The 25325-nt window shown below is 41.7% G+C and overlaps 1 protein-coding gene across 1 annotated transcript; it reads left to right on the plus strand.

The window, feature by feature from the left end:
• Positions 1 to 89: 89 nt before the first annotated feature.
• On the plus strand, positions 90 to 25086 carry LOC115225309 (COP9 signalosome complex subunit 4). Its single transcript, XM_029796255.2, has 11 exons — positions 90 to 246; positions 2153 to 2232; positions 2875 to 3026; positions 6638 to 6741; positions 7688 to 7841; positions 12337 to 12481; positions 14917 to 15001; positions 18180 to 18265; positions 19420 to 19535; positions 22735 to 22819; positions 24917 to 25086. Exons 1-11 carry the CDS (start codon positions 164 to 166, stop codon positions 25030 to 25032), a joined length of 1206 nt encoding a protein of 401 aa, XP_029652115.1. The 5' UTR covers positions 90 to 163; the 3' UTR covers positions 25033 to 25086.
• The last annotated feature ends 239 nt before the right edge of the window (positions 25087 to 25325 follow it).

The raw sequence follows: 25325 nt of genomic DNA on the forward strand, positions 1-25325 counted from the left end.
TGTGACAACCGCTCAAAGAAACCCTTCTCGTCTGTATCGCTGATATAAGTTATCTGCCCTTGATGCGGCATGGATTATCTACCTTCGACTAAGAAACGTTTTCCTTGTTCGCCACTAGAGTGCAGCTTGACTGATCTTCCATCCCAGACCGAAAACAGTAGCAATGGCTCATTCGGTGAGACAGCAATTAAACCAGTTGGCCAGCATGTCCCATTCGGGGACTTCTCATAAGGATGTCACCGAAAGGTAATTAAACAAATAATTAACAATCCACCTTGACCTAAGCTTTCCCTGCTCTTTATTATCAAGCTTTGCCTACTGTAATTTCATTGTCCCAAATCACCCCATAATGTTGTCCCAAATTACCCCATCCTTTTGTCCCGAATTATTCCCTTTTCTTTTTGCTTTCAAAGTATCCCTTATTATTCCATCCTTTTGCTCCACGTTACCCCTCTTTTTGATTTCAAATTACCCCTTTCGTTCCATATTACCGTGCTGTTTTATCCCAAAATACATCCTTATTCGTTCAAAATTTCCCTCTATTTTGTCCCAAATTACCCCGTTTTGTCCCAAATTATTCCCTCTTCTTTTTGGTTTCAAAGTATTCCTTTTATCCCTTAATTATTCCATCCTTTTGCCCCACGTTACACCTCTCTTTGATTGCAAATTAACCCTTTCGTTCCATATCACCGCGCTGTTTTATCCCAAATTACATCCTTAATCGTTCAAAATTCCCCTCTATTTTGTCCCAAATTACCCCTTGTTTTGTCCCAAATTACACCATCCCTCTATTTCAAATTACCCCTTTCGTTTCAAATCATTTTCGTGTTGTCCCAAATTTCTCCCACTTTTTATCCCAAATTGCCCCTTCTTGCGTCTCATGTTCCTTCGCTTTCAATAAAAACACAAAAACTCAGACATATCACAAGAAACATCTGTTCCCCCAAAATTTCCACAATCCTTGCCTTGTTTCTTTTCCCCTTTTAATTGCGTTTACAGTCCCCTAATTTCTCCCAAATTACCCCAAATTCTATGTACCCTCGCCTTTTATCTTACTCCCGTCACATTTTTTGTCTATTTTTTATAATTCCTTTCACATTTAAGACACTTTATAGGAACATGAAGGAACACCAATGCTTGACTAGTACATTAATTTAATTAACCGACCCCCGGAGGGTTCAAATCGCAGTACTACTTAAGAAGAGTGGTCCCGGTGCGCGCAGTCGCGTACTCGCGCATCCGCGCTAGCTGGACGTGGGATCTTTTCGGTTTCAACGGCAGTTTTTTCTATCGGGGTTATATGAAATTGTCACCCATAATTATGACCCTAGTATCGATCTATTGCATTTCAATCTATTTTAGGGTTAGGGATGGGGGGAAGGGTATCTTTTTTTTTTTCAGAAATGTAAATAAACCCAATCTGTTTCTTAAACGAGGGACATATTCATACGGCACAGAATGTTTTTTTTTTACCTCAATAGACGTCATTGATTGGTTGAAATTGCAGAAATTGAAGAAAAAACAACAACAAATATGTTAGAAACTATAGAATTTTCTCAATAAAGCCAAGAGAAAAAGATGTTTTATAAACACATTCTACCAGTATACGAAGTTTAAAAGTGTTTAGTTACGTCGAAATTATTTCAAAAACTGCCGGTCAAACAGTACCAGTAAGGCGACGATAGTAACGATCACGCTCAAATGGGGCTTTTTACGTGCCCACCGGTTCAGAACCCAGACAGCTGCTCTGGCAGTGATCCCGCTCAGATGGAGCTGTTAGCGCTCCACTGGCATGGGTGCCAGTCATCGAATTTGGTTCAATTTCGATTTCACTTGCCCCAACAGGTTGATAAAATAAGTACCAGTTGAGCTTTGGGGGATCAATAAAAGGAGTATCTACGGATTACTGGGGTCGATAAGATGAGTACCTGCTGAGTACTGGGGTTAGTAAGAGGAGTATCAGTTGAGCAATGGAGTCAATAAAAGGAGTACCAGTCAGGCTGTGTGATATTGACTTATCCATTTCCCTAAAATTTCTGACCTCTGCCAAGATTTGAAACCATATTCTATATTGTCATAATGTCTCCCCTCTCTCCTCTTTCTACACTATGAAATGTGTTTCTGTAATGTATTGAATGTCTCCTCTTCTCAGGTACAAGGCCATACTGGAGTCCATTATAAAGATAGAGGGAGAGGATCTGATACCTTCATTACATACTTTTGTGGATGCACGTAAGTAGGAGTTTCTGTTATCTCTGTGTCGTAGTGTAATGCAATGCCGTGGAGTTTGGTGTTGTCTTGTATGGAGTGTTGTGGTATAGTATATTGAAGTGTGGTATGGTGTATGTTGTGGTACTGAATATGTGTGGTGATGGTGCAGGTGTTGGGGTGCAGTGTTGGGGTGTGGTGGTGTTGGGCAGTGGTGGCACAATGTTTTATTGGTATTGGGGAGTGGTGATGCACTATTGTAATGTTGGTGGTGTTGAAGAAAGGTGGTGGTATTAGGGAGTGTGTGGTGCAGTGTTGTGATGGGATGTTGGAGAATGGTTGTAATGGTATGAGGAATTAGTGGTGGTGTGATGTAGTATGGTGGTGGATGTGTGATGTAGTGTTATACAGTGTGTGTGTGTGGTGTGATGTAACCTTGTTTGTAGTGTGTGGTATGATGTGATGTAGTTTAGTACATAGTGTGTGCTACAGTGTTGTGGAATGTAATGTAGTCGAGTATGTAGTGTATATTTGAGTGTACTCTAGCATGTAGTGTAGTTTGATGCAGTCTCTGATGTGTGACCACTCTTGCCAAAATCCACCACCTCAAAATACATTGTTCTACACACTAAGCCAGATGTTTCTGTCCTTCACATATCATTTCAGTTGTCAACGAGAACATCAGTTTGGTAATTTCTAGACAGATTCTCACAGATTTTTGTAACCACCTCACCAAATTACCTGACCCAACAGCTAAAGATGTGGCTAAGTTCACCTTGGAGAGAGTATATACCAGAGTTATTTCTTTTGAAGAACAAGTAAGTTGCCATCCACAAATCTCTATTCTTTCTCTCTCTCTCTCCATTCATTTTTCATTCTTCTTCCAATTCTTTTTTTCTACTCCTTGTTGTTCTGGGTTCAAACTCACTGCATGATATCTTATACAAACACCTACTAAAGCTTTGGATTTCCTTGGTATGGGGAAACTGTGCTGAAGTTCATTCTGTATGTATCCACAATATACAATGGGCTTCTTTGGGTTTCTGTCAACCAAAACAACTTACAAGGTTTTGTTCAGACGCAGGGCTAAAATAAAAGATTTTTGTCCAAGGGCCTGTGCAGTGAAACTGAACTTGAAATCACATGGTTAGAAAGCAAGCTTCTTAACCACACAGTCATGTCTGTGCCTATATATATATATATTCTTTTACTCTTTTACTTGTTTCAGTCATTTTGACTGCGGCCATGCTGGAGCACCACCTTTAGTCGAGCAACTCGACCCCGGGACTTATTCTTTGTAAGCCCAGTACTTATTCTATCGGTCTCTTTTGCTGAACCGCTAAGTGACGGGGATGTAAACACTCCAGCATCGGTTGTCAAGCAATGCTAGGGGGACAAACACAGACACACAAACGCACACACACACACACACATATACATATATATATACATATATACGATAGGCTTCTTTCAGTTTCCGTCTACCAAATCCACTCACAAGGCTTTGGTTGGCCTGAGGCTATAGTAGAAGACACTTGCCCAAGATGCCACGCAGTGGGACTGAACCCGGAACCATGTGGTTGGTTAGCAAGCTACTTACCACACAGCCACTCATGCGCCTATATATATATATATATAAATTAAGAAATGAAGTCAAATGCAGGTATTATTCAAATCTTTATACTTCCGACATATGTTTCGAAGAAAACATTGGTATTATTCTGGAGGGAAAAAAATGATGTAAAACAATGCAATAATCTCATCAGGGAAAGACAGTGAAGCAAAACACATCAATGAGCCATTTAACAGAATGTGATTACCGTGTATATGATGAAGGGGAACACTGGCAAGTTATTTTTTAAAAAAACGCGGACATGTATAGTCTTGAAAGAAATGAAGCTAGTATGCTTGCTGGATGTCCTATGTTACTGTGAATGTACAACAGAGTGGAAGTGATTTGAGAGAAAGGTTGGGCATAAGAGGCATCAAATGCGTGCAAGAGAGACGACTGCACTGGTATACTCTTTTACTTGTTTCAGTCATTTGACTGTGGCCATGCTAGAGCACCACCTTTAGTCGAGCAAATCAACCCTACAACTTATTCTTTGTAAGCCTAGTACTTATTCTATCAATCTCTTTTGCTGAACTGCTAAGTTATGGGGACGTAAACACACCAGCATTGGTTGTCAAGCGATGTTGGGAGGACAAACACACACATATATACATATATATGACAGGCTTCTTTCAGTTTCCATCTACCAAATCCACTCACAAGGCTTTGGTCAGCCTGAGGCTATAGCAGAAGACACTTGCCCAAGGTGCCACACAGTGGGAATGAACCCGGAACCATGTGGTTGGTAAGCAAGCTACTTACCACACAGCCACAGTCATGTGATGCATATGGATGAAGACAGCTGTGTGAAGAAGTGTTGATGTCTAACTGGAGGGAACCTGTGGAAGGGGTAGACCCAAGAAGACATGAGAAGGGGTAGTGAAGCATGATCTTTGGAGGCTGACAAATGGCCAAGACCTTTGGTGATATGTCATGTTTGAGAAGACACATCAAGCCAAGTGAAATTGTAGTTGTGGACAATGCTGGTGTCATGTAACTGGTACCTATGCTGGTGGTACATAAAAACACCCATTATGCTCTTGGAGTGGTTAGTGTTAAGAAGGGCATCCAGCAATAGAAACTATGCCGAATCAGATTGGAACTTGGTGCAGCTCTCTGGCTTACCAGTTCCAGTCAAACTATCTAATCCATGCCAGATAAACACAGACACAAGGACACACACACGATGGGATTCTTTCAGTTTCTGTTTACCAAACCCACTCACAAGGCTTTGGTCAACTTGAGGCTATAGTAGATGATGAGGTGCCATACAATGAGACTGAACCCAAAACCATGTGGTTGGTAATCAAACTTCTTACCACACAGCCACACCTCATACACACACACACAGAGAATGGGTGGGCTTCTTTCAGTTTCTTATTTCTTTATTGCCCACAAGGGGCTAAACATAGAGGGGACAAACAAGGACAGACACAGGTATTAAGTCGATTACATCGACCCCAATGCATAACTGGTACTTAATTTATTGACCCTGAAAGGCAAAGTCGACCTCGGCGGAATTTGAACTCAGGACGTAGCGGCAGACGAAATTCCGCTAAGCATTTTGTCCAGCCTGCTAATGTTTCTGCCAGCTCGCTGCCTTCCAGTTTCTGCCAACCATACCCACCTACAGGCTTTGATTGGCTTGAGGCTATAATAGCTGACACTTGCCCAGGGTACCACACAGTGGGACTGAAACCAGAAGCATGTGGTTGGGAAGCAAGGTTTTTGTCACTGCAATCCATATGCTAAAAGGTTACTGAAATAAGTACCGGGGTTGATTTGTTTGACTAACGCTCTTCAAGGCAGTGCCCCAGCATGGCCGCAATCCAATGACTGGAACAGGTAGAGGACAACACAATATGGAAAGGACTGGCTTATTTAGTTGTAGAAATTGTTGCTGTTGGCGCAGGAGCGGGTGCGTGGTAAGTAGCTTGTTTACCAACCACATGGTTCCAGGTTCAGTCCCACTGCGTGGCACCTTGGGCAAGTGTCTTCTGCTATAGCCTCAAGCCGACCAAAGCCTTGTGAGTGGATTTGGTAGACGGAAACTGAAAGAAGCCCATCGTATATATGTATATATATATATAAATAGGCACAGGAGTGGCTGTGTGGTAAGTAGCTTGCTTACCAACCACATGGTTCTGGGTTCAGTCCCACTGCTTGGCACCTTGGGCAAGTGCCTTCTACTATAGCCTCAAGCTGACCAAAGCCTTGTGAGTGGGTTTGGTAGACGGAAACTGAAAGAAGCCCGTCGTATATATGTATGTGTGTATTTGTGTGTCTGTGTTTGTCCTCCTAGCATTGCTTGACAACCGATGCTGGTGTGTTTATGTCCCCGTTACTTAGCAGTTCGGCAAAATAGACCGATAGAATAAGTACAGGGCTTACAAAATAAGTCCCGGGGTCGAGTTGCTCGACTAAAGGCGGTGCTCCAGCTTGGCCACAGTCAAATGCTGGTGTGTTTATGTCCCCATCACTTAGTGGTTCGGCAAAATAGACCGATAGAATAAGTACTGGGCTTACAAAGAATAAGCCCCGGGGTCGAGTTGCTCGACTAAAGGTGGTGCTCCAGCATGGCCACAGTCAAATGCTGGTCCCCATCACTTAGTGGTTCGGCAAAATAGACCGATAGAATAAGTACTGGGCTTACAAAGAATAAGCCCCGGGGTCGACTTGCTCGATTAAAAGGTGGTGCTCCAGCATGGCCACAGTCAAATGACTGAGACGAGTAAAAGAGAGAGAGAGAGAGTTGTTCTTCTTGTTGTCATGATTGTCCTGTATTTACTGCAGCTTTTGCTGTTGTTATCTTTCTAGGTTGCTTCGATCAGACAACACTTGGCCAACATCTACGAGAGAGAGAAGATATGGGCAGAAGCAGCCCAGGTACTAGTTGGGATACCACTGGAAACCGGACAGAAGTAAGTTACCCCTTGTTTTTTTTTGTTTTTTTTTTTTGTTTAAGCCCTGCTCATTTCTGATCCATTCGAGCAGTGGCTCTCGACAAGGGTCCACATGGCCTTTGCAGGGGTCCGTAATAAAATTTTGTTAAAATTTGTCTGCTGTGAATTGGTTTTATTTTTACATTGCTCTTTACTCGTTTCAGTCATTTGACTGCGGCCATGCTGGAGCACTGCCTTTTAGTACATGCATAATACATGCATATATATACGACAGGCTTCTTTCAGTTTCCATCTACCAAATCCACTCACAAGACTTTGGTTGGCTCAAGGCTATATTAGAAGACACTTGCCCAAGGTGTAACGCAGTGGGACTGAACCCGGAACCATGTGGTTCGTAAGCAAACTACTTATCACACAGTCACTCCTACACATATATATATATATATCTGTGGGTACGTGTCCCCTGCCACTACTTGACAACTGGTGTTGGTTTACTCTTTTACGTGCTGGAGCACCGCCTTTGGTCGAACAAATTGACCCCAGGACTTTATCTTTGTAAGCCTAGTACTTATTCTATCGGTCTCTTTTGCCAAACTGTTAAGTTACGGGGACATAAACACCAGCATCAGTTGTCAAGCAATGTTGGTGGGGAACAAACATACACATACACACGACGGGCTTCTTTCAGTTTCCATCTACCAAATCCATTCATAAGGCTTTGGTCAGCCTGAGGCTATAGTAGAAGACATTTACCCATGGTACCACACAATGGGATTGAACCTGAAAGCTACTTACCACACAGCCACTCCTGCTCCTTGTGACCCTGTGAATTTTATGCCTCTGATCTCAATATTTTCTGTGTCCCCTTTCACTAAGTGTCATACCCTTCTACTCTGCCCTGCTCTGGCCCTTTTGTACTCTTTACACTAACTCTGTTGTGTACTCTCTTTCCTATACTCAACAGACAATACTCTACCGACTACAAACTCAAGACCTACCTGAAGATTGCCCGTCTTTACCTGGAGAACGAGGACCCTGTCCAAGCAGAGGCCTACATCAACAGGGCATCCCTCCTGCAGGCTGATTCACAGAACGAGGAATTACAGATTCGTTATAAGGTAACGACTTATTAATTAATTGCTTTAATTGGAACCAGTAATAGAATACATGTTGGGTGATGCAGTAACTATTTGACCAAAATCTTTTTGTCTTGGATCTTTTATTTTCTTTCAGCTATTGGACTGCGGCCATGCTGGGGCACCACCTTCAATGGTTAAGTCGAACAAATCAACACCAGTGCTTAATTAAATTTTTTTTTTTTTTTGTTTAAAGTTTTGTACTTACTGCATTGGTTGCTTTTGCTCAACTGCTAAACTATGGGGGACATAAACACACCAACATCGGTTATCAAGCAGTGGGGTGAACAAAAACGTATGCATGTATATTTATTTACTTTTTATCTACTTGTTTCAGTCATTTGACAGCAGCCATGCTGGAGCACTGCCTTTAGTCAAACAAATTGACCTCAGGACTTATTCTATTGGTCTCTTTTGCCAAAATGCTAAGTTATGGGGATGTAAACACACAAAAATTGGTTGGGTGGTGGGGACAAGTACAGAGAACTCCAACAAATATATATATATATAAATAATGAGGGAGATAAATTAATATTAATTTTAATATCAATTTAAAACCAGTAGTCTAGCATACAAAAAATCTGAAAAATCAGAGAAAATTCTAATACATGTGTATATTGGCAGGGCAATTATATATAATTATATGTCAAATGATGCCACCCCATTGGCTAGGTAAGCAAGCCAACACTCCCCCTTGAGCGAAAAGGGATTGGAGCAACATAAAATGAAGTGTTTTGCTCAAGAACACAACACGCCGCTCCGTCTGGAAATTGAACCCATGACGTGGTGGTCGTGAGTGGAACAGCCTAACCACTAGACCACAAACGTATACAGGCACACGATGGTCTTCTCTCCACGATGGTCTTCTCTCGGTTTCTGTCTACCAAATCCACTCAGGGGGCTTTGATCAGCCTGAGGCTATGGTAGAAGACATTATATATATATATATATATCACTTATGAAATAAGACGCATAAATTATAATGGTTATTGACAATTTTGTCTTTTTTTCGGCACATTTGGAATTAGAATTTTTCTTTTGCCCTTATTTCATAAGTTATTTATAAATTTAACCTTTAAAGGTATTTTTTGATATGCTGGCCATTGATAAAATTTTTTTTGAAAAAAAAAAATGTTATCCCACGTTAGTTATATACATATATATATGTATATACATACGGCAGGCTTCTTACAGTTTCCGTCTACCAAATCCACTCACAAGGCTTTGGTCAGCCCGAGGCTATAGTAGAAGACACTTGCCCAAGGTGCCATGCAGTGGGACTGAACCCAGATCCATGTGGTTGGGAAGCCATGCTGCACATATATATACATACACCATCATCATTTAATGTCAGTTTTCCATGCTGGCATGGGTGGACAGTTTGACAGGTGCTGGCAAGCCAAAGAACTGCATCAGGCTTCACTATCTAATGGTTCTGCCAGCTCGCCGCCTTGATATGTATATGTGTGTGTATATATATATATATATTGTGTTGGTGCCACATAAGCACCCGGTACATTCTGTGGAGTGGTTGGTGTTAGGAACAGCATTATTATATGGGAAAAGCTTCTTGAAGATGAAAGGAAAGGTTTATCAGAGTTGTGTAAGATCTGCAATGCTGTATGGGAGTGAGACATGGTGTCTGAGGGAAAGCGAAATGGCAATTTTGAGAAGGACTGAGGGAGCAATGTGTGGTGTGAAATTATTAGGTAAAAGGGGGAGCTGAGGACTTGACGGGGATGCTGGGGTCAGAGGAATCGGTGGGACAGCTGGTAAGGGTGAATGGAGTGCAGTAGTATGGGCATGTGTTGAGGAGGGATGAGGATCATGTTCTGAGGAGAGTGCTTGAGTTTAGGGTGAATGAACTGCAAAAGTGGGGTCGACCAAAGAAAACGTGGAGGAGACAGGTGGGGGGGGACTTGAGTGGGGAGATCACCCAAAACCGGGCAAGATTGTGTGATAGTGGTTGCTGTAAGAGTGAGGTAAATCCCCCCCCCCCACTGCTATTAACAGGGATAAACCCGGATTTAAAATAGAATTCATTCATATATGCATACATACATCTTGCAATCACATGACTGACCAGACTATCAGATGCTGTTACACATCGCTGGTCACAGTGCACTTTGCATTGTTTCAGCCATCAAATGATGCCACCCCACTGGCTAGGTAAGCAAGCCAACACTCCTCCTTGATCGAAAGGCGACTGGAGCAACATGAAATGAAGTGTTTTGCTCAAGAACACAACACGCCGCTCAGTCTTGGAATTGAACCCATGACGTGGTGATCGTGAGTGGAACAGCCTAACCACTAGGCCACACACATATACAAACATACAGACACACCATGGTCTTCTCTCGGTTTCTGTCTACCAAATCCACTCAGAGGGCTTTGATCAGCCTGAGGCTATAGTAGAAGACACTTGCCCAAGGTGCCACGCAGTGGGACTGAACCCAGGATCGTGTAATTGGGAAACAACCTCCTTATCACACAGCCATGCTAGCACCTGACTATTCTTTCAATACCATACCAAATAATATTTAATCATAGCAATATAATAGGATATTTTTAAACATTGAATGGGTATGAGGGTCCAGTAGAGTAAAATAGGCATCTAAAGGGTCCACAGGCAAAAAATGGTTAAGATCCCCTGTTTGAAACGAAAAGGCAAAGAGAAATAACTCTATATGGTAAGTGATGTGTATTTGCGTCTCTTAATGGGATGGAGGGCTTGAATCTTAGATTATCTCCCCTTCCCGTACAGAGCTGCTTTTCATTTGGCTATTGTGAGACGTCCTCAGGAGGCAGACAGACATGATTTTGATACTCTATCAAGGATTTAAGCTGCATGACACTTGATATGGTTGTTTTTGTCTACACACACACACACACACACTCTCACATATAGATGCATATATATATATATAGGGAAAGTTTACGAAAATAAACAAAAGACGAAGGCAGGTGGAGTACAAACAAACAAATGTATTAGTATAGCACTCAGGAATAGAAATAGAAAAAGTCTTTTACATTTCGAGCCTACGCTCTTTGACAGAAAGATACACAGAAAAAAACAAGGAGAGAAAAAAATGCGTGTAGGAGCTAACGATCTATCATATATATACATATGTGGAGGCGCGTGGCTTAGTGGTTAGGGTGTCAGCATCATGATCGTTAGATTGTGGTTTCGATTCCTGGATTGAGCAACGTGTTGTGTTCTTGAGCGTGTTGTGTTCCGTCCAGCTGAGGAACATATACGCCATGGAAAGCGGGAAACTGGGTCCATGAGCCTGGTTAAGCTTTAAAAGGGTGCATTAATTTATTTATTTTATATATATGTATTTATATATATAAAATACAAAATTGGACAAGAATGCAAAACATCTGGACAACTAGGTGACACAAAAAGGGACAACAAACCATCCAGATAGACGATACAAAAAAAGAAAAACAAAGACAGGTCATTCGAAGCTTTCTATCCTCAGTCAAGAACCAGATCATCCTTGCAATTTCGGCTGATTAATCTTGAGATTGCTCCAATCTGGCCAGCCCCAAGGAAAAACTAAGCATTAGATTCCTTGGAAAAAGGATCGAATGTATACGAAAACAAGGACGGAAAAATAGATGATGTTACACAAATATAAATACAATATACACACACACCAAATCAACTCAGGGCTTTGATCAGCCTGAGGCTGTGGTACAAGATGGTTTCCTAAAATGCCACTCTGAGGGACCGAACCCAGAACCATGTGGTTGGTAAGCAAGCTACTTATTTCTTTATTGTCCACAAGGGACTAAACATAGAGGGGACAAACACAGACAGGCAAAGGGATTAAGTCGATTACATCAACCCCAGCGCGTAACTGGTATTTAATTTATCGACCCCGAAAGGATGAAAGGCAAAGTCGACCTCGGCGGAATTTGAACTCAGAACGTAACAGCAGATGAAATACCGGTAAGCATTTCGCCCGGCATGCTAACGTTTCTGCCAGCTCGCTGCCTTGTGTGTTAAGAAGTTGTGTGGTTAGGAAGCAAATTTCTTACCACACAACTACATCAGTGCTGATATATATATATATATATATAAGCAACAATTTAGATTCAAATGAATATGGTACTTAATTTAGATGCACCAGAATTTTGTAAAAGTTTGCGGGGTGATTATAATAAAAAATAAGCAACAAGAATGACTCCGGTAATTTGGTACAATTGTTTCGCACTACATCATTAAATTAAAAGCTGTAAGTATTACAGCAGATTTAAGATGCTGAGTACTCTTCAGCCAATTATATATGTTTTCCAATAATATAAAAGCTTTCAAATCAAGTGGCAACATTTTAGAGAAGGTAAATATACAGATAAAGATGTAGATTTAAATTTTAGGAACATATGAGGTTGTGAAGTTCAGTTGTGTATATATATATATTTATCTTTTCTACAAAGCATTTCTCCTCTTTTTACTCCATCCAAACAGGACTGCTATGCTCGAGTTCTGGATTACCGTAGGAAATTTATTGAAGCCGCCCAGCGATATAACGAACTATCATCCATCATTACCGAGAGCGAGAGAATGAATGCTCTGAAAAAGGCCCTCATTTGTACCATCCTGGCTTCTGCAGGTAAGTCTTTACTGTGTCATAGGATAATATTTCTACGTTTTGCACCTTTTATTTTTTTTTTTTGCTTGGTTGCTTTCGTCTTGATCCAGCAGATCTATAGACCCATGAGAAGTATCCCAGCTGTGTTGGGCCTCACAGGGGCAATGACCAAGACCTTTGGCATTATGTCATGCTTGAGAAGAAGACCCATCAAGCTGAGCAAAGTTGCATCATCATCATCATTGTTCGACCGTGGTCGAGACAATGGAATTTACCATGCTACGCTAGACCTCACAGTCCATCATAGCATTATGGAGGTCCTGTTGCTGGATGCCTGTATCCCTGGAGATTACATCAGGGTAGGAGAGTGTGCGCTCTCTGGTATCGCAACCGTGGTCGAGACATGGGAATTTACCATGCTACGCCAGACTTCACGGTCCATCATAGCATTACGGAGGTCCTGTTGCTGGATGCCTGTATCCCTGGAGATTACATCAGGGTAGGAGAGTGTGCGCTCTCTGGTATCGCAACCGTGGTCGAGACATGGGAATTTACCATGCTACGCCAGACTTCACGGTCCATCATAGCATTACGGAGGTCCTGTTGCTGGATGCCTGTATCCCTGGAGATTACATCAGGGTAGGAGAGTGTGCGCTCTCTGGTATCGCAACCGTGGTCGAGACATGGGAATTTACCATGCTACGCCAGACTTCACGGTCCATCATAGCATTACGGAGGTCCTGTTGCTGGATGCCTGTATCCCTGGAGATTACATCAGGGTAGGAGAGTGTGCGCTCTCTGGTATCGCAACCGTGGTCGAGACATGGGAATTTACCATGCTACGCCAGACTTCACGGTCCATCATAGCATTACGGAGGTCCTGTTGCTGGATGCCTGTATCCCTGGAGATTACATCACGGTAGGAGAGTGTGTGCCCTCTGGTATCGCGACCGTGGTCGAGACAATGGAATTTACCATGTTACGCCAGACTTCACGGTCCATCATAGCATTATGGAGGTCCTGTTGCTGGATGCCTGTATCCCTGGAGATTACATCAGGGTAGGAGAGTGTGCGCCCTCTGGTATCGCGACCATGGTTGAGACAATGGAATTTACCATGCTACGCCAGACTTCACAGTCCATCCTAGCATTACAGAGGTCCTGTTGCTGGATGCCTGTATCCCTGGAGATTACATCAGGGTAGGAGAGTGTGCGCTCTCTGGTATCGCGAGCAGATGGCTTCCAGAGGAGAAGAGTAGAAATTACCTCGTTTTCAATTCTACAACAATGTCCAGCAAACTGGACTCTCCTACCTTTCACAAGAGATGACACAGGTGGTAGTTTCCCATATATTTGCATTTTGGTTGGATGACGCTTCCACGAGAGATTTTGAGCTCTTGTAAGGAGGCGAGTGTAGGTTCCATCCAACCGCCTCTCAAGCTTCTTTGATAACGTCCAGGTTTCTAAGCCATATAGTAGAATTGGTTCGACTGGCTTTGAAGATTTCAACTTTGAAGTCTCTACTTAGATATGATGACCAGATCTTATGTAATATTTTGTCTTCATCATCATTGTTCGACCGTGGTCGAGACAATGGAATTTACTATGTTACGCCAGACTTCACAGTCCATCATAGCATTATGGAGGTCCTGTTGCTGGATGCCTGTATCCCTGGAGATTACATCAGGGTAGGAGAGTGTGCGCCCTCTGGTATTGCAAGCAGATGGCTTCCAGAGGAGAAGAGTAGAAATTACTTCTTTTTCAGCTCTACAATAATGTCCAGCAAACTGGACTCTCCTACCTTTCACAAGAGATGATACAAGTGGTAGTTTCCCATATATTTGTACTTTGGTTGGATGACACTTCCACGAGAGATTTTGAGCTCTCATAAGGAGGCGAGTGTAAGTTCCATCCAACCGCCTCTGAAGCTTCTTTGATAACATCCAGGTTTCTGAGCCATATAGTAGAGCAAAGTCGCAGTCATGGTAGATACCGATGCCACGCAAATGGTACCTGTGGCAGTGGAACGTAAAAGCACCCGTTACACTCTCGGAGTGGTTGGCATTGGGAAAGGCATCTAGCCGTAGAAAACCATGCTAAATCAGACTGGAGTCTGGTGCGCCTTTCCAGCTTAGCTGTTTAGCAAAAGGGACAGACAGAATAAGTTCAAGGCTTAAGAAAATAATTACTGGAGTCCATTCATTTGACTAAAAAATCCAAGGTGGAGCACCAGCATGGCCACAGTCTAATGACTGAAACAAGTAAAAGAACACACATATATACAAACATACCTGTGCAGTTTTCTGTATATTTCTACCCCCAACTCCCTTCACTGCTCTCTGACCAGACCTATCTAGCCACCCAACCATAGAAAGAGATGTATGAAAATGGTTTGTAATTTGTTCTTCCTAAATGAAATATCTATGTTTAAATTTGCTTTTTTGTCGCCTGTTACAGGTCAACAGAGGTCGCGCATGTTGGCCACATTGTTTAAAGATGAGCGTTGTCAACGGTTACCTGCATATAACATACTGGAGAAAATGTGAGTCTTGTTGCTATTTTTGTTTGTTTGCCCTCTCTCTCTCTCTCTCTCTCTCTCCCTCCCCACAAACACACAGAATATGGTCCCTGTAAGACATAGGCAATTTAAGCCTTTTGTTATTGTATTTCTGTTGTATAACGCAGGCTTTATTCTTTTACTTGTTTCAGTCATTTGACTGTGGCCATACTGGAACATAAAAGTTTTGATGGAAGATTTTAATTTGGTTTGCAAGATTCTTTTATGTGAATTTGTGTATTGAAACAAGTTTTGTTCTGTCTAGAACTTTGACAAACAAAAATAAAACAATTGGTTTTAATTTAAATCATTCAGATTTCTTAGTGAAATGCTTATTAATTCACATTGTTTAGAATTAATTCTGCATTGTCTTGTAGCTTCAAGATTTCAATGATGTGATTGTACATTTTTAGAATGGGATTGGAGGAGGGGTATGAGGTGGGACCTGGTCAGTTTTAGCATAAAACAGAATATTGGGGCCAGTTATGGCCAGTTTAAATATTAACCCTTTCGTTACCAAACCGCCCAAAGCCGCCCGAAAAAAATTTTGGTTCATGTGACCAAGCCGCCCGTATTTACCTATTCATATTTAAATGGGAATATCAGAGCAAATCTCTTTAGTACATTCGTGAAAACACGTATTATACTTCGTAAACAGTTCATCTACAGTTTTGTACAAAAATCGAAGTGTAATTTTAATTCCGTGAATTTTAGGAGATTTTTTCCCGAAATTTGTTCCTATTGTGTTTTCAAAATTTGCAATTCTGACAAAAAATGGATATGAATTTCATTATATCAAGCAGTGAGTCAGAATTCGAAGGATTTTCTACTGAAGACCTTCATAAATCTAACTCTATGACTGAAAAAAAAAAAGCACGTGGTATTTGATAATGAATCCGATGTTTCATTTTCCGAAAATGAATCTGAGAGCTCCGACAGCGATAAAGAAAATGAATTGGCACCTGAATGGAATGAAAATTTAAAAACTGTTTCTTTCAGTGATTTTTCTGAAGAAACTGGACCAAGCCACAGACTTTCCCAGGAGAGTAAAGCCTTAGACTATTTCTTTTTACTTTTTCAAATGAGCCTATTTGAAATCATTACGGCGGAAATGAACCGTTACGCTAAATGTAAATAAAGCGAAAGAAAGGATAGTTTGTTGTTTCCCACAACCTTAAATGAAATTAAGGCCTATTTTGCCATAAATATTATTATGGGTATCAGAAAGTTACCCATAAATATTATTATGGGTATCAGAAAATTACGGCGGAAACGAACCGTTATGCTAAATGTAAACATAGCAAAAGAAAGGATAGTTTGTGGTTTCCCACAACCTTAAATGAAATTAAGGCCTATTTTGCCATAAATATTATTATGGGTATCAGAAAGTTACCCAGAATACCAAATTCTATAGTAAAATTTTGTTGTATACCCAATTGAATATTAGCTAATAACCCATTTTCTATAGCGATGCTTGAACAAAATTTTAATAATTTTATATTTTGTTGAATTTACCTGTATCTACCTGCAATTAGAGTCACTTTGTGACAAAAATTATAGTATAGAATTGGTTGAGAACATTTCATTAAATTATCTTCCAAAAATCACATTAATATATTGATAAATAAAAAAGTTATAGTTGTTTAATTAAACCAGACTAAATTTATGATTATGTTAGAAATTAATTGAAACACATAAGGGGTGTATTTTGGTCAGAAATATAGTAACGAAAGGGTTAAAAAGTAAAAAGGCGAAGTTTGCATCGTAGAACTAAGGTCAGTCTCAGACAGCTTGGTATCAAAATGATAAACATTATTCAAAAAGAAGGGATTGGGAACAGAATCCTGACAGATACCAGGTGGCGTACTAAATTCATTGTGAAGGTGCTGGGCTTAGTGGTTTGGGTGTTGTACTCCTGATCATAGGATTGCGGTTTCAATTCCTGGATGACACATTGTATTCTAAAACAAAACACTTGATTTCATGTTGCTCCAGTTCACTCAGCTGGCAAAAGTGAGTAACACTGCGATGGCCTGGTGTCCCATCCAGGTGGGAATATATGTACGTCAGAGTAATTAGGGAACCAGCCCTTTGCTCCTTACAGAATAATGTGGACTAACCATACTAAATTCATTGCTAACACTTACCTTGTTTTTCATTCTTTCCGGATCCTGTTGATCCCTCTTTTTTTCCTACAATAAAGGGTTTCTCTCCTCTCTATTGGCTCCTAACACATCAATATCTAGGAAAAACAACTGTTTTACTTACTCTCCTATTGTGGGTGTCTTCTTGTCAGCTTAAAAACACAGATCATTTGCACACTCTTTCCTCCTACTCACTAAATTACTTCCTGGTGTCTGTCAGTATGTCTGTCTGTCTATCTGGCCGTCTGTCCATCTATTTATCAATCTGTGTGTCCATCTGTCTATCTATCTGTCTTTCTGTTCATCTATTTATCTGTCTCTCTTACTGTCTGTCTCCATCTATTTATCAATTTATCTGTCTATTTATCTTTAAGTCCATATGTCTGTCTATCTATCCATCTATCTATCTATCTATATCTATCTATCTATCTATCTATCTATCTATCTATCTATCTATCATCTATCTATCATCTATCTATCTATCTATCTATCTACCTATCTCCCTCCCTATCTATCTATCAATCTTGTCTGTCTGTCTGTCTATCTATCAGTTCGTATGTCTGTCTATCTAGCCGTCTGTCTGTCTGTCCATCTATTTATCAATCTGTCTGTCTGTCCATCCATCTATCTATCCATCTGTCTGTCTGTCTATCTATCTGTCTGTCTGTCTGTCTATCTATCTGTCTATCTGTCTGTCTGTCTGTCTATCTATTTATCTATCTATCCATCTGTCTGTCTGTCTATCTATCTGTCTGTCTGTCTGTCTGTCTGTCTATCTATTTATCTATCTATCCATCTGTCTGTCTGTCTATCTATCTGTCTATCTGTCTGTCTGTCTGTCTATCTATTTATCTATCTATCCATCTGTCTGTCTGTCTGTCCATCCATCCAGCTATCTGTCTGTCTGTTTGTCCATCTGTTTATCAATCTGTCTATCCATCCATCCCTCTCTCTCTCACTCTCTCTCTTTCCCTCTCCTATTCACTGACCCCCCCTAATACCTTTCTCTTCTCCCTTAGGTACTTGGACCGTATCATCCGAAGCAATGACCTCCAAGAGTTTTCTGAAATGCTGCAACAACACCAGAAAGCCATAACTGCTGATGGTGAGTCTCTGATTGCTGCCAGTGGTATTGGTGGTGGTGGTGGTGGTGGTGGTGGTGGTGGAGGTGGTGGTGGTGGTGGTGGTGGTGGTGGTGGTGGAGGTGGTGGTGGTGGTTGGTGGTGGTGGTGGTGGTGGTGGTGGTGGTATTGTGGTGGTGGTGGTGGTGGTGGTGGTGGTGGTGGGAGTAGTGATCTATGTATGTAGTGGTGATAGTCATGATGTGCAGGCGATGATATAGTGGTGTGAGAGGAGGAGGAGTAGTAGTAGTAGTGGTGGTGGTGGTGGTGGTGGTGGTGGAAGTTGTGGTGGTAGTAGTAGTAGTGGTGGTGGTAATAATAGTGGTGGTGGTGGAGATGGTGGTGGTGGTGGTGGTGGTGGTGGGGTATTTGGTGGTGGTGGTGGTGGTGGTGTTGTGGTGGTGGTGGTGGTGGTGGTGGTATTGTGGTGGTGGTGGTGGTGGTGTGGTGGTGGTGGTGGTGGTGGTGGTGGTGGTGGTGGTGGTATTGGTGGTGGTGGTGGTGGTGGTGGTGGTTGGTGGTGGTGGTGGGAGTAGTGATCTATGTATGTGTGGTGATAGTCATGATGTGCAGGCGATGATATAGTGGTGTGAGAGGAGGAGGAGTAGTAGTAGTAGTGGTGTGGTGGTGGTGGTGGTGGTGGAAGTTGTGGTGGTAGTAGTAGTAGTGGTGGTGGTAATAATAGTGGTGGTGGTGGAGATGGTGGTAGAAAAGGAAAGATTTGGCTGCTATTTCTTGCATGCTCTGCTACCACATAACAGGTATTTTGGGTCCTTTATCGCAAATAGCTGTTACGTGGTAGCAGGGCATGCTAGAAATAGCAGCCAAATATCGCAATAACTACTGCTCCAATTTATGCAAAACTTGTTTCGTTTCATTTGTATGAACATTTCAGGGTAAACTTAATTCATAGTATTTTGCCATTATGCACCAGTTTGGCTGGGTAACATTGCAAGCAAGCAAGCAAGATTCAAACTGACTTTTAATGTATTATAGAGGTAGGGTGTATATATGAATGTGTGAGTGTGCTTATATATCTATTTAGCTATCTATACGTGTGTGTGTGTATATAATTTGTGTATGTATATATAATATAATATATGTGTGTATAATAATTAATCCCTTCTCTTATTGTCAGGCTCCACGATCCTTGACCGTGCTGTCATAGAACACAACCTGCTGTCAGCCAGTAAGCTATACAACAACATATCATTCACAGAGCTAGGGGCCTTGCTGGAGATTGAACCACTGAAGGTAAATTTTGTGTTTCTGTCTCAGCTCCTCACTTCTCTTGCACTCCCATTAATCATTGTTTACTAATCCAAAATATTCATCATCATCATCATTTAGCATCTACTCTCTATGCTGGCATAGGTTGGATGGTTTGACTGAAAACTGGTGAGCCTGTACCAGATTCTGATCTGATTTGACATGGTTTCTACAGCTGGAGAAAGGTAGCTCTCCTAACTCAGACCTGGTCTGAGTGGAGGCTGTCCTTGAAAGGGAGGGCAGAGGTGTTTATTACCTCTGTAATCACTTACCGCCTGACCGTCGTGCCTTGCCCCAATTCGTGACTGAACAAGCTGGTTTGCATGGTCTTTCGCTTTTTGTGAAGGGGCAGCAGACCTCTTGTAAGGCGCTCTATCTGCTGCCATAAGCCGCTGAAGGATGGGCTAAGGATGCTGTGGCTAAAAATGCGCAGACATGCGCTCGGGCTTAAGCACCTCTGGCTTTTCCTAGACGGTGAGCAGGTGTGGTCTCCGTTCGTCAAGCTGTTATTTCCACAGTTCACATCGTTTACCAAACTGAACCCATGGATCAAGTGTAGACCAAGGTTGGGTGTGTGGCATACAGAGTGCCATCGGGCACTCGTGCTTCTCTCCCAGTCGGGCAATGCCAGTGGCGGGGATACTTCAATGTTTGTTTTGTCCATGTCATCCCCTTTTTCTCACCCTCATGGTTAATAAAGAAATTGACTTGACACCAGCATTGGGACGGCTACGGTCTCACTTGGCTTGACCAGTCTACACAAGCACGGTATATCGCCAAAAGTCTTGGTCACCTGTCACTACCTTCATGCGGCCCAATGCTCAAATGGTGCTTTTTACCTGCCACCAGTACAGGTGCCAGTCAGGCAGCACTGGCATCGGCCACAACTAAGATTTCTCTCAGTTCAACAGGTTTTCACAAGCATAGCATGACCTTTGAACATTGGGCCTCACAGAGGCAATGATGAAAGACCAAAGACCTCTGGAGATATGCTGTGACTGTGAAGACCCAACAAATGAAGTGAGTTCATGGCTCGCAGGACGGCCTGCTGTGCTTACCTTGGATTGTAGGGTGACCTGCTGTGCTTGAGGAGACCTATTGAGTCAAGAACATCAACATCAAAATAGAAATCAAATGGAAATTGTAGATGCGATACCTGTGCGGTGGCACATAAAAATCACCATCTGAACATGGCCGATGCCAGTGCCACCTTGACTGGCTTCCGTGCTGGTGGCACGTAAAAAGGACCCACTACACTCACGGAGTGGTTGGCATTAGGAAGGGCATCCAGCTGTAGAAACACAACCAGATCAGACTGGAACCTGGTGCAGCCTCTTAGCTTCCCAAACCCCGGTCGAACCATCCAACCCATGCTAGCGTGGAAAACGGACGTTAAACAATGATGATGTGTATATGAGTAAATGTAAGGATGAGATAGTTAAGCAAGTCGATATACACAGAATTTACTCTTTACTCTTTTACTTGTTTCAGTCATTTGACTGCGGCCATGCTGGAGCACCGCCTTAATCGAGCAACTCGACCCCAGGACTTATTCTTTGTAAGCCAGTACTTATTCTATCGGTCTCTTTTGCTGAACCGCTAAGTTACGGGACGTAAACACACCAGCATCGGTGTCAAGCAATGCTAGGGGACAAACACAAACATACACGCACACATATATACATATATACGACGGGCTTCTTTCAGTTTCCGTCTACATCCACTCACAAGGCTTTGGTCGGCCCGGGGCTATAGTAGAAGACACTTGCCCAAGATGCCACGCAGTGGGATGAACCCGGTACCATGTGGTTGGTAAACAAGCTACTTCCACACAGCCACTCCTGCGCCTATACATTAACCCTAGTGTTAAACCCGGCCAAACCAAAATATTCTACCTATTTTATGTTCAAACTAGTCAGATATGGTCATTCATACCACTTATTGTGTCATTTTAAAAATAAACAATCACATCATTGAAATCTCAAGCCATGAAATGATGCAAGATTAATTTTACATGGTGTGAATACATAAGCTTTACATTTGACAGAATAATCTGAATGCTAAAGGGTTAATACAAAAAACGTATGTATGTATGCTTATAAAAAAATGCATATAAAAAACTTGCTCCTCCTTACATTTACTCCTTTACCTGCTCAAGTTCAAGTCTCTTGAGCACTACGAAGTGTATTCTATATAGAGAATAGCTGTCTCTAATCTATAAACTATATATACTAGCAGTATAGCCCAGTGTTGCTCGGGCTTGTTTTCTTTTTGACCCTTTAGAAGTAAATTTTGCATTATGTAGTTTGTTATTCTCTTTAAGTGAACATTTTTCTGGTTGAAATACACCGAAAAATGGCGACACAGCAGTCAAAAACTCGTAAAAAATAGGGATTTTCATAGAAAAAAAAGCACCTTTTTCATGTAAATAATTTTGGTGTTAACATGGTCCGATTTTAATTTTTTCTTCTATGGAAGGAAGAGCAAGCCTTCTTCTATCATACTCTCAATTTTGGTCAAATTACGCCACAAGGGTCTTGGAGGAGATAGTGTTAGTTGAAAACTACCAAACCTGCCACACACACACACATACATACATACATGTTGGTGTTAGGAAGAGCATCCAGCCATAGAAACCATGCCAAATCAGACTGGAACTTGGTGCAGCTCTCTACACACACACATATATATATATATATGATGGGCTGCTTTAGTTTCCGTGGAGGCGCTTGGCTTAGTGGTTAGGGTGTCAGCATCATGATTGTAAGATTGTGGTTTCGATTCCTGGACTGGGCGACACGTTGTGTTCTTGAGCAAAACACTTCATTTCATGTTGCTCCCGTCCACTCAGCTGGCAAAAATGAGTAACACTGTGATGGACTGGCATCCCGTCCGGCTGGGGAACCCATACGCCATAGAAACCCGGGAAACTGGGCCCATAAACCTGGCTAGGCTTTAAAAGGGCGCATTTATTATTTTTTTTTATATCCATGCATAAGGATTTGGTTGGTCAGAGGCTATAGTTGAAAACACTTGCGTAAGTTGCCACCCAGTGGGACTGAACCTGAAAACTATATGGTTAGGAAGTCAACTTCTTACCACACAGCCAAGCCTGCTCACCTAATAAAACTGTTGTTGTTATTTGTGTTGTCATAGTTACTGTGTCATTTCTTTGTCCTTCCAGGCTGAGAAAATAGCTTCCCAGATGATAACCGAAGGACGTATGTCTGGATCAGTTGACCAGATAGCATCAATTGTACATTTTGAAAGTAAGTATTGATCTAGTATTGATCTTGTGTTGATTGGTTAATCTCAGTTTGTGAAAACACAAAAGATTCGCTCCCTCCCTTTCTTTCAAATATAGCAGCCAAACCTACCTCATAAAACACATAATTATATGAAGGTCAGAGCCTAGAGGAGAATCTCTCTGCTTGCTTTTTGCTGTTCAGAAATAGCTCAGAGTTACAAATAGTTTCATGCTTTATGGTACATTAAATTGGCAGGTTTATATGACCTGCCATGTATTTCCAAGCAATCTTTCAGGCCTATCTGTGCCTTATCAGTATTTGCAAAGGGCAGTCATCGTTCCCATCTCCAGCCTGACGTCATACACACAGACCCGTGTTTCTGGGTATTGACCTGTCATCAGCATGTGACAACTACCAGTTGGCGATGGGAAGTGATTCTCAATGCAAATATATATATACCGTAAATCCTCGAGTATAGTCCATCCTTGAGTATAATACGCAGGGGAGTTTCAGGGGGTTGTACCTCTGAAAAGCCTAAACCTTGTATATAATACGCACCCCTTCTTTAACTTGAGTTGTGCGTAATTAAGCCAGCAGCACTTAATCGAACAGGCACTTCTGTGCATGCATAATACAAAAATAGTGATGTTCTTAACTGTTATATGGGAATGTAAATATGTTTGCAAATTGTTTTTGTTACATGTTATTCTGTGTTCTGAATACTTTTATTTTAATAAATGTTGCTTACTGCAAGTTATGGACGATTCTTTTATGACTTCATTGCTTTCAGGCTTAGCTTAAGGTATTTTCACGCCCAACATCATAAAATGCGTCTGAATAAACATTGCCAGACAGCAATTAGAGACTCGGACATTGCTTAGAAAATAATTTTCATTTTTAACCTCGTATATAGTACGCACTAGGGATTTTGACCTTTAAATTTTGGGAGAAAAGTGCAGATTATACTCGAGGATTTATGGTATATATTTCCCTTTTCCAGTGACGAAAAGCCACTGATCTCAAGGGCAAATCCCAGATGTTTCCTCTTGGAGCACATCTGCTTATTCCATTATTACAATCCAATATGTAGTCTCAGTTGCTGCTTTCTTTTTAGTCAATATATATTAAAATTGAGAATTATGGAAGAGTATTTGCAAAGTTACTGTATAACAAAACAAGAAATTGGAATAGGAGAGTATTGTAGTTCACTTGAAGCATTGTATATTGTTTGTAAAGAATAAAATGTTTTGGATGGTACAACAATACACTATAATACAGAGAATGGGCTATAAGAACTGTTGTAATTTAACCATCCATAGTCTGAAGATATTTTGGAATAAAATTCCTTCCTCGGATATCACTAGGATTGCTTGGAAATCATGTTGAATTTCCCTGGGAAATATTCTTTCCAACTCTTCTACCTAAATTCTTTAAGGAGCTGTACATGTTAGATAGATATGCGCAGGAGTAGCTGTGTGGTAAGTAGCTTGCTTACCAACCACATGGTTCCAGGTTCAGTCCCACTGCATGTCACCTTTGGCAAGTGTCTTCTACTGTAGCCACGGGTTGACCAAAGCCTTGCGAGTGGATTTGGTAGACGGAAACTGAAAGAAGCCCATCGTATATATGTGTGTAGGTATATATAATATATATATATATATATATTATATATATATATATATATATATATATCGGAGAGTTTATGAAAAAAACAAAAGACGAAGACAGGTGGGGTACAAAATAAACAGATGTATTAGTATAATGCCTCAGGAATAGAAAAGCCTTTTACGTTTCGAGCCTATGCTCTTCTACAGAAAGGGACACAGAAAAAACAAGGATATATATATGTGTGTGTGTGTGTGTCTGTGTTTGTCACCCCAACATCGCTTGACAACCGATGCTGGTGTGTTTATGTCCCCGTAACTTAGGGGTTCGGCAAACGAGACCGATAGAATAAGTACTAGGCTTACAAAGAATAAGTCCTGAGATTGATTTGGTCGACTAAAGGCGGTGCTCCAGCATGGCTGCAGTCAAATGACTGAAACAAGTAAAAGAGTATGTATGTATGTATATACATGTATCTGGTCCCTCTATTAGCCCCTTATCTCTCTCTTTCAGCCCATGAAGCCCTTCCGAACTGGGACAAGCAAATCCAGAGCCTTTGTGTCCAGGTGAACCTCATTATCGAGCGTATATCGGAGAAGGAGCCCAACTGGATGATGAAGTACATGTGAAGTGACCACCTGGGTAGATTGGTAGAGGGGGGTGGGGTGGCTTGACAGGAGTGTGGTGATGATGGGGGTGGGGCAGAGTATTGTGTGTAGGAGGTAGACTGGTGGGGGTATGGTAAGGGGAAAGGTGAGTTGGTGGCGAGGGTACAAATGGCTGCGGAAGTGGGGTACATTGGGGGTGGATTGATGGTAGCTGTGTTGTGTGTATAACTGGATAGTAATGAGGGTGGATTATTGAAAGCATGAAGGTACCTTGGGCTGGGTGGGGATGGGTGGATTGGTCTGGGGGTAGCTTG

The sequence above is a fragment of the Octopus sinensis genome, linkage group LG27 (genome assembly GCF_006345805.1).
Source record: "Octopus sinensis linkage group LG27, ASM634580v1, whole genome shotgun sequence".
Lineage (NCBI taxonomy): Eukaryota > Metazoa > Mollusca > Cephalopoda > Octopoda > Octopodidae > Octopus > Octopus sinensis.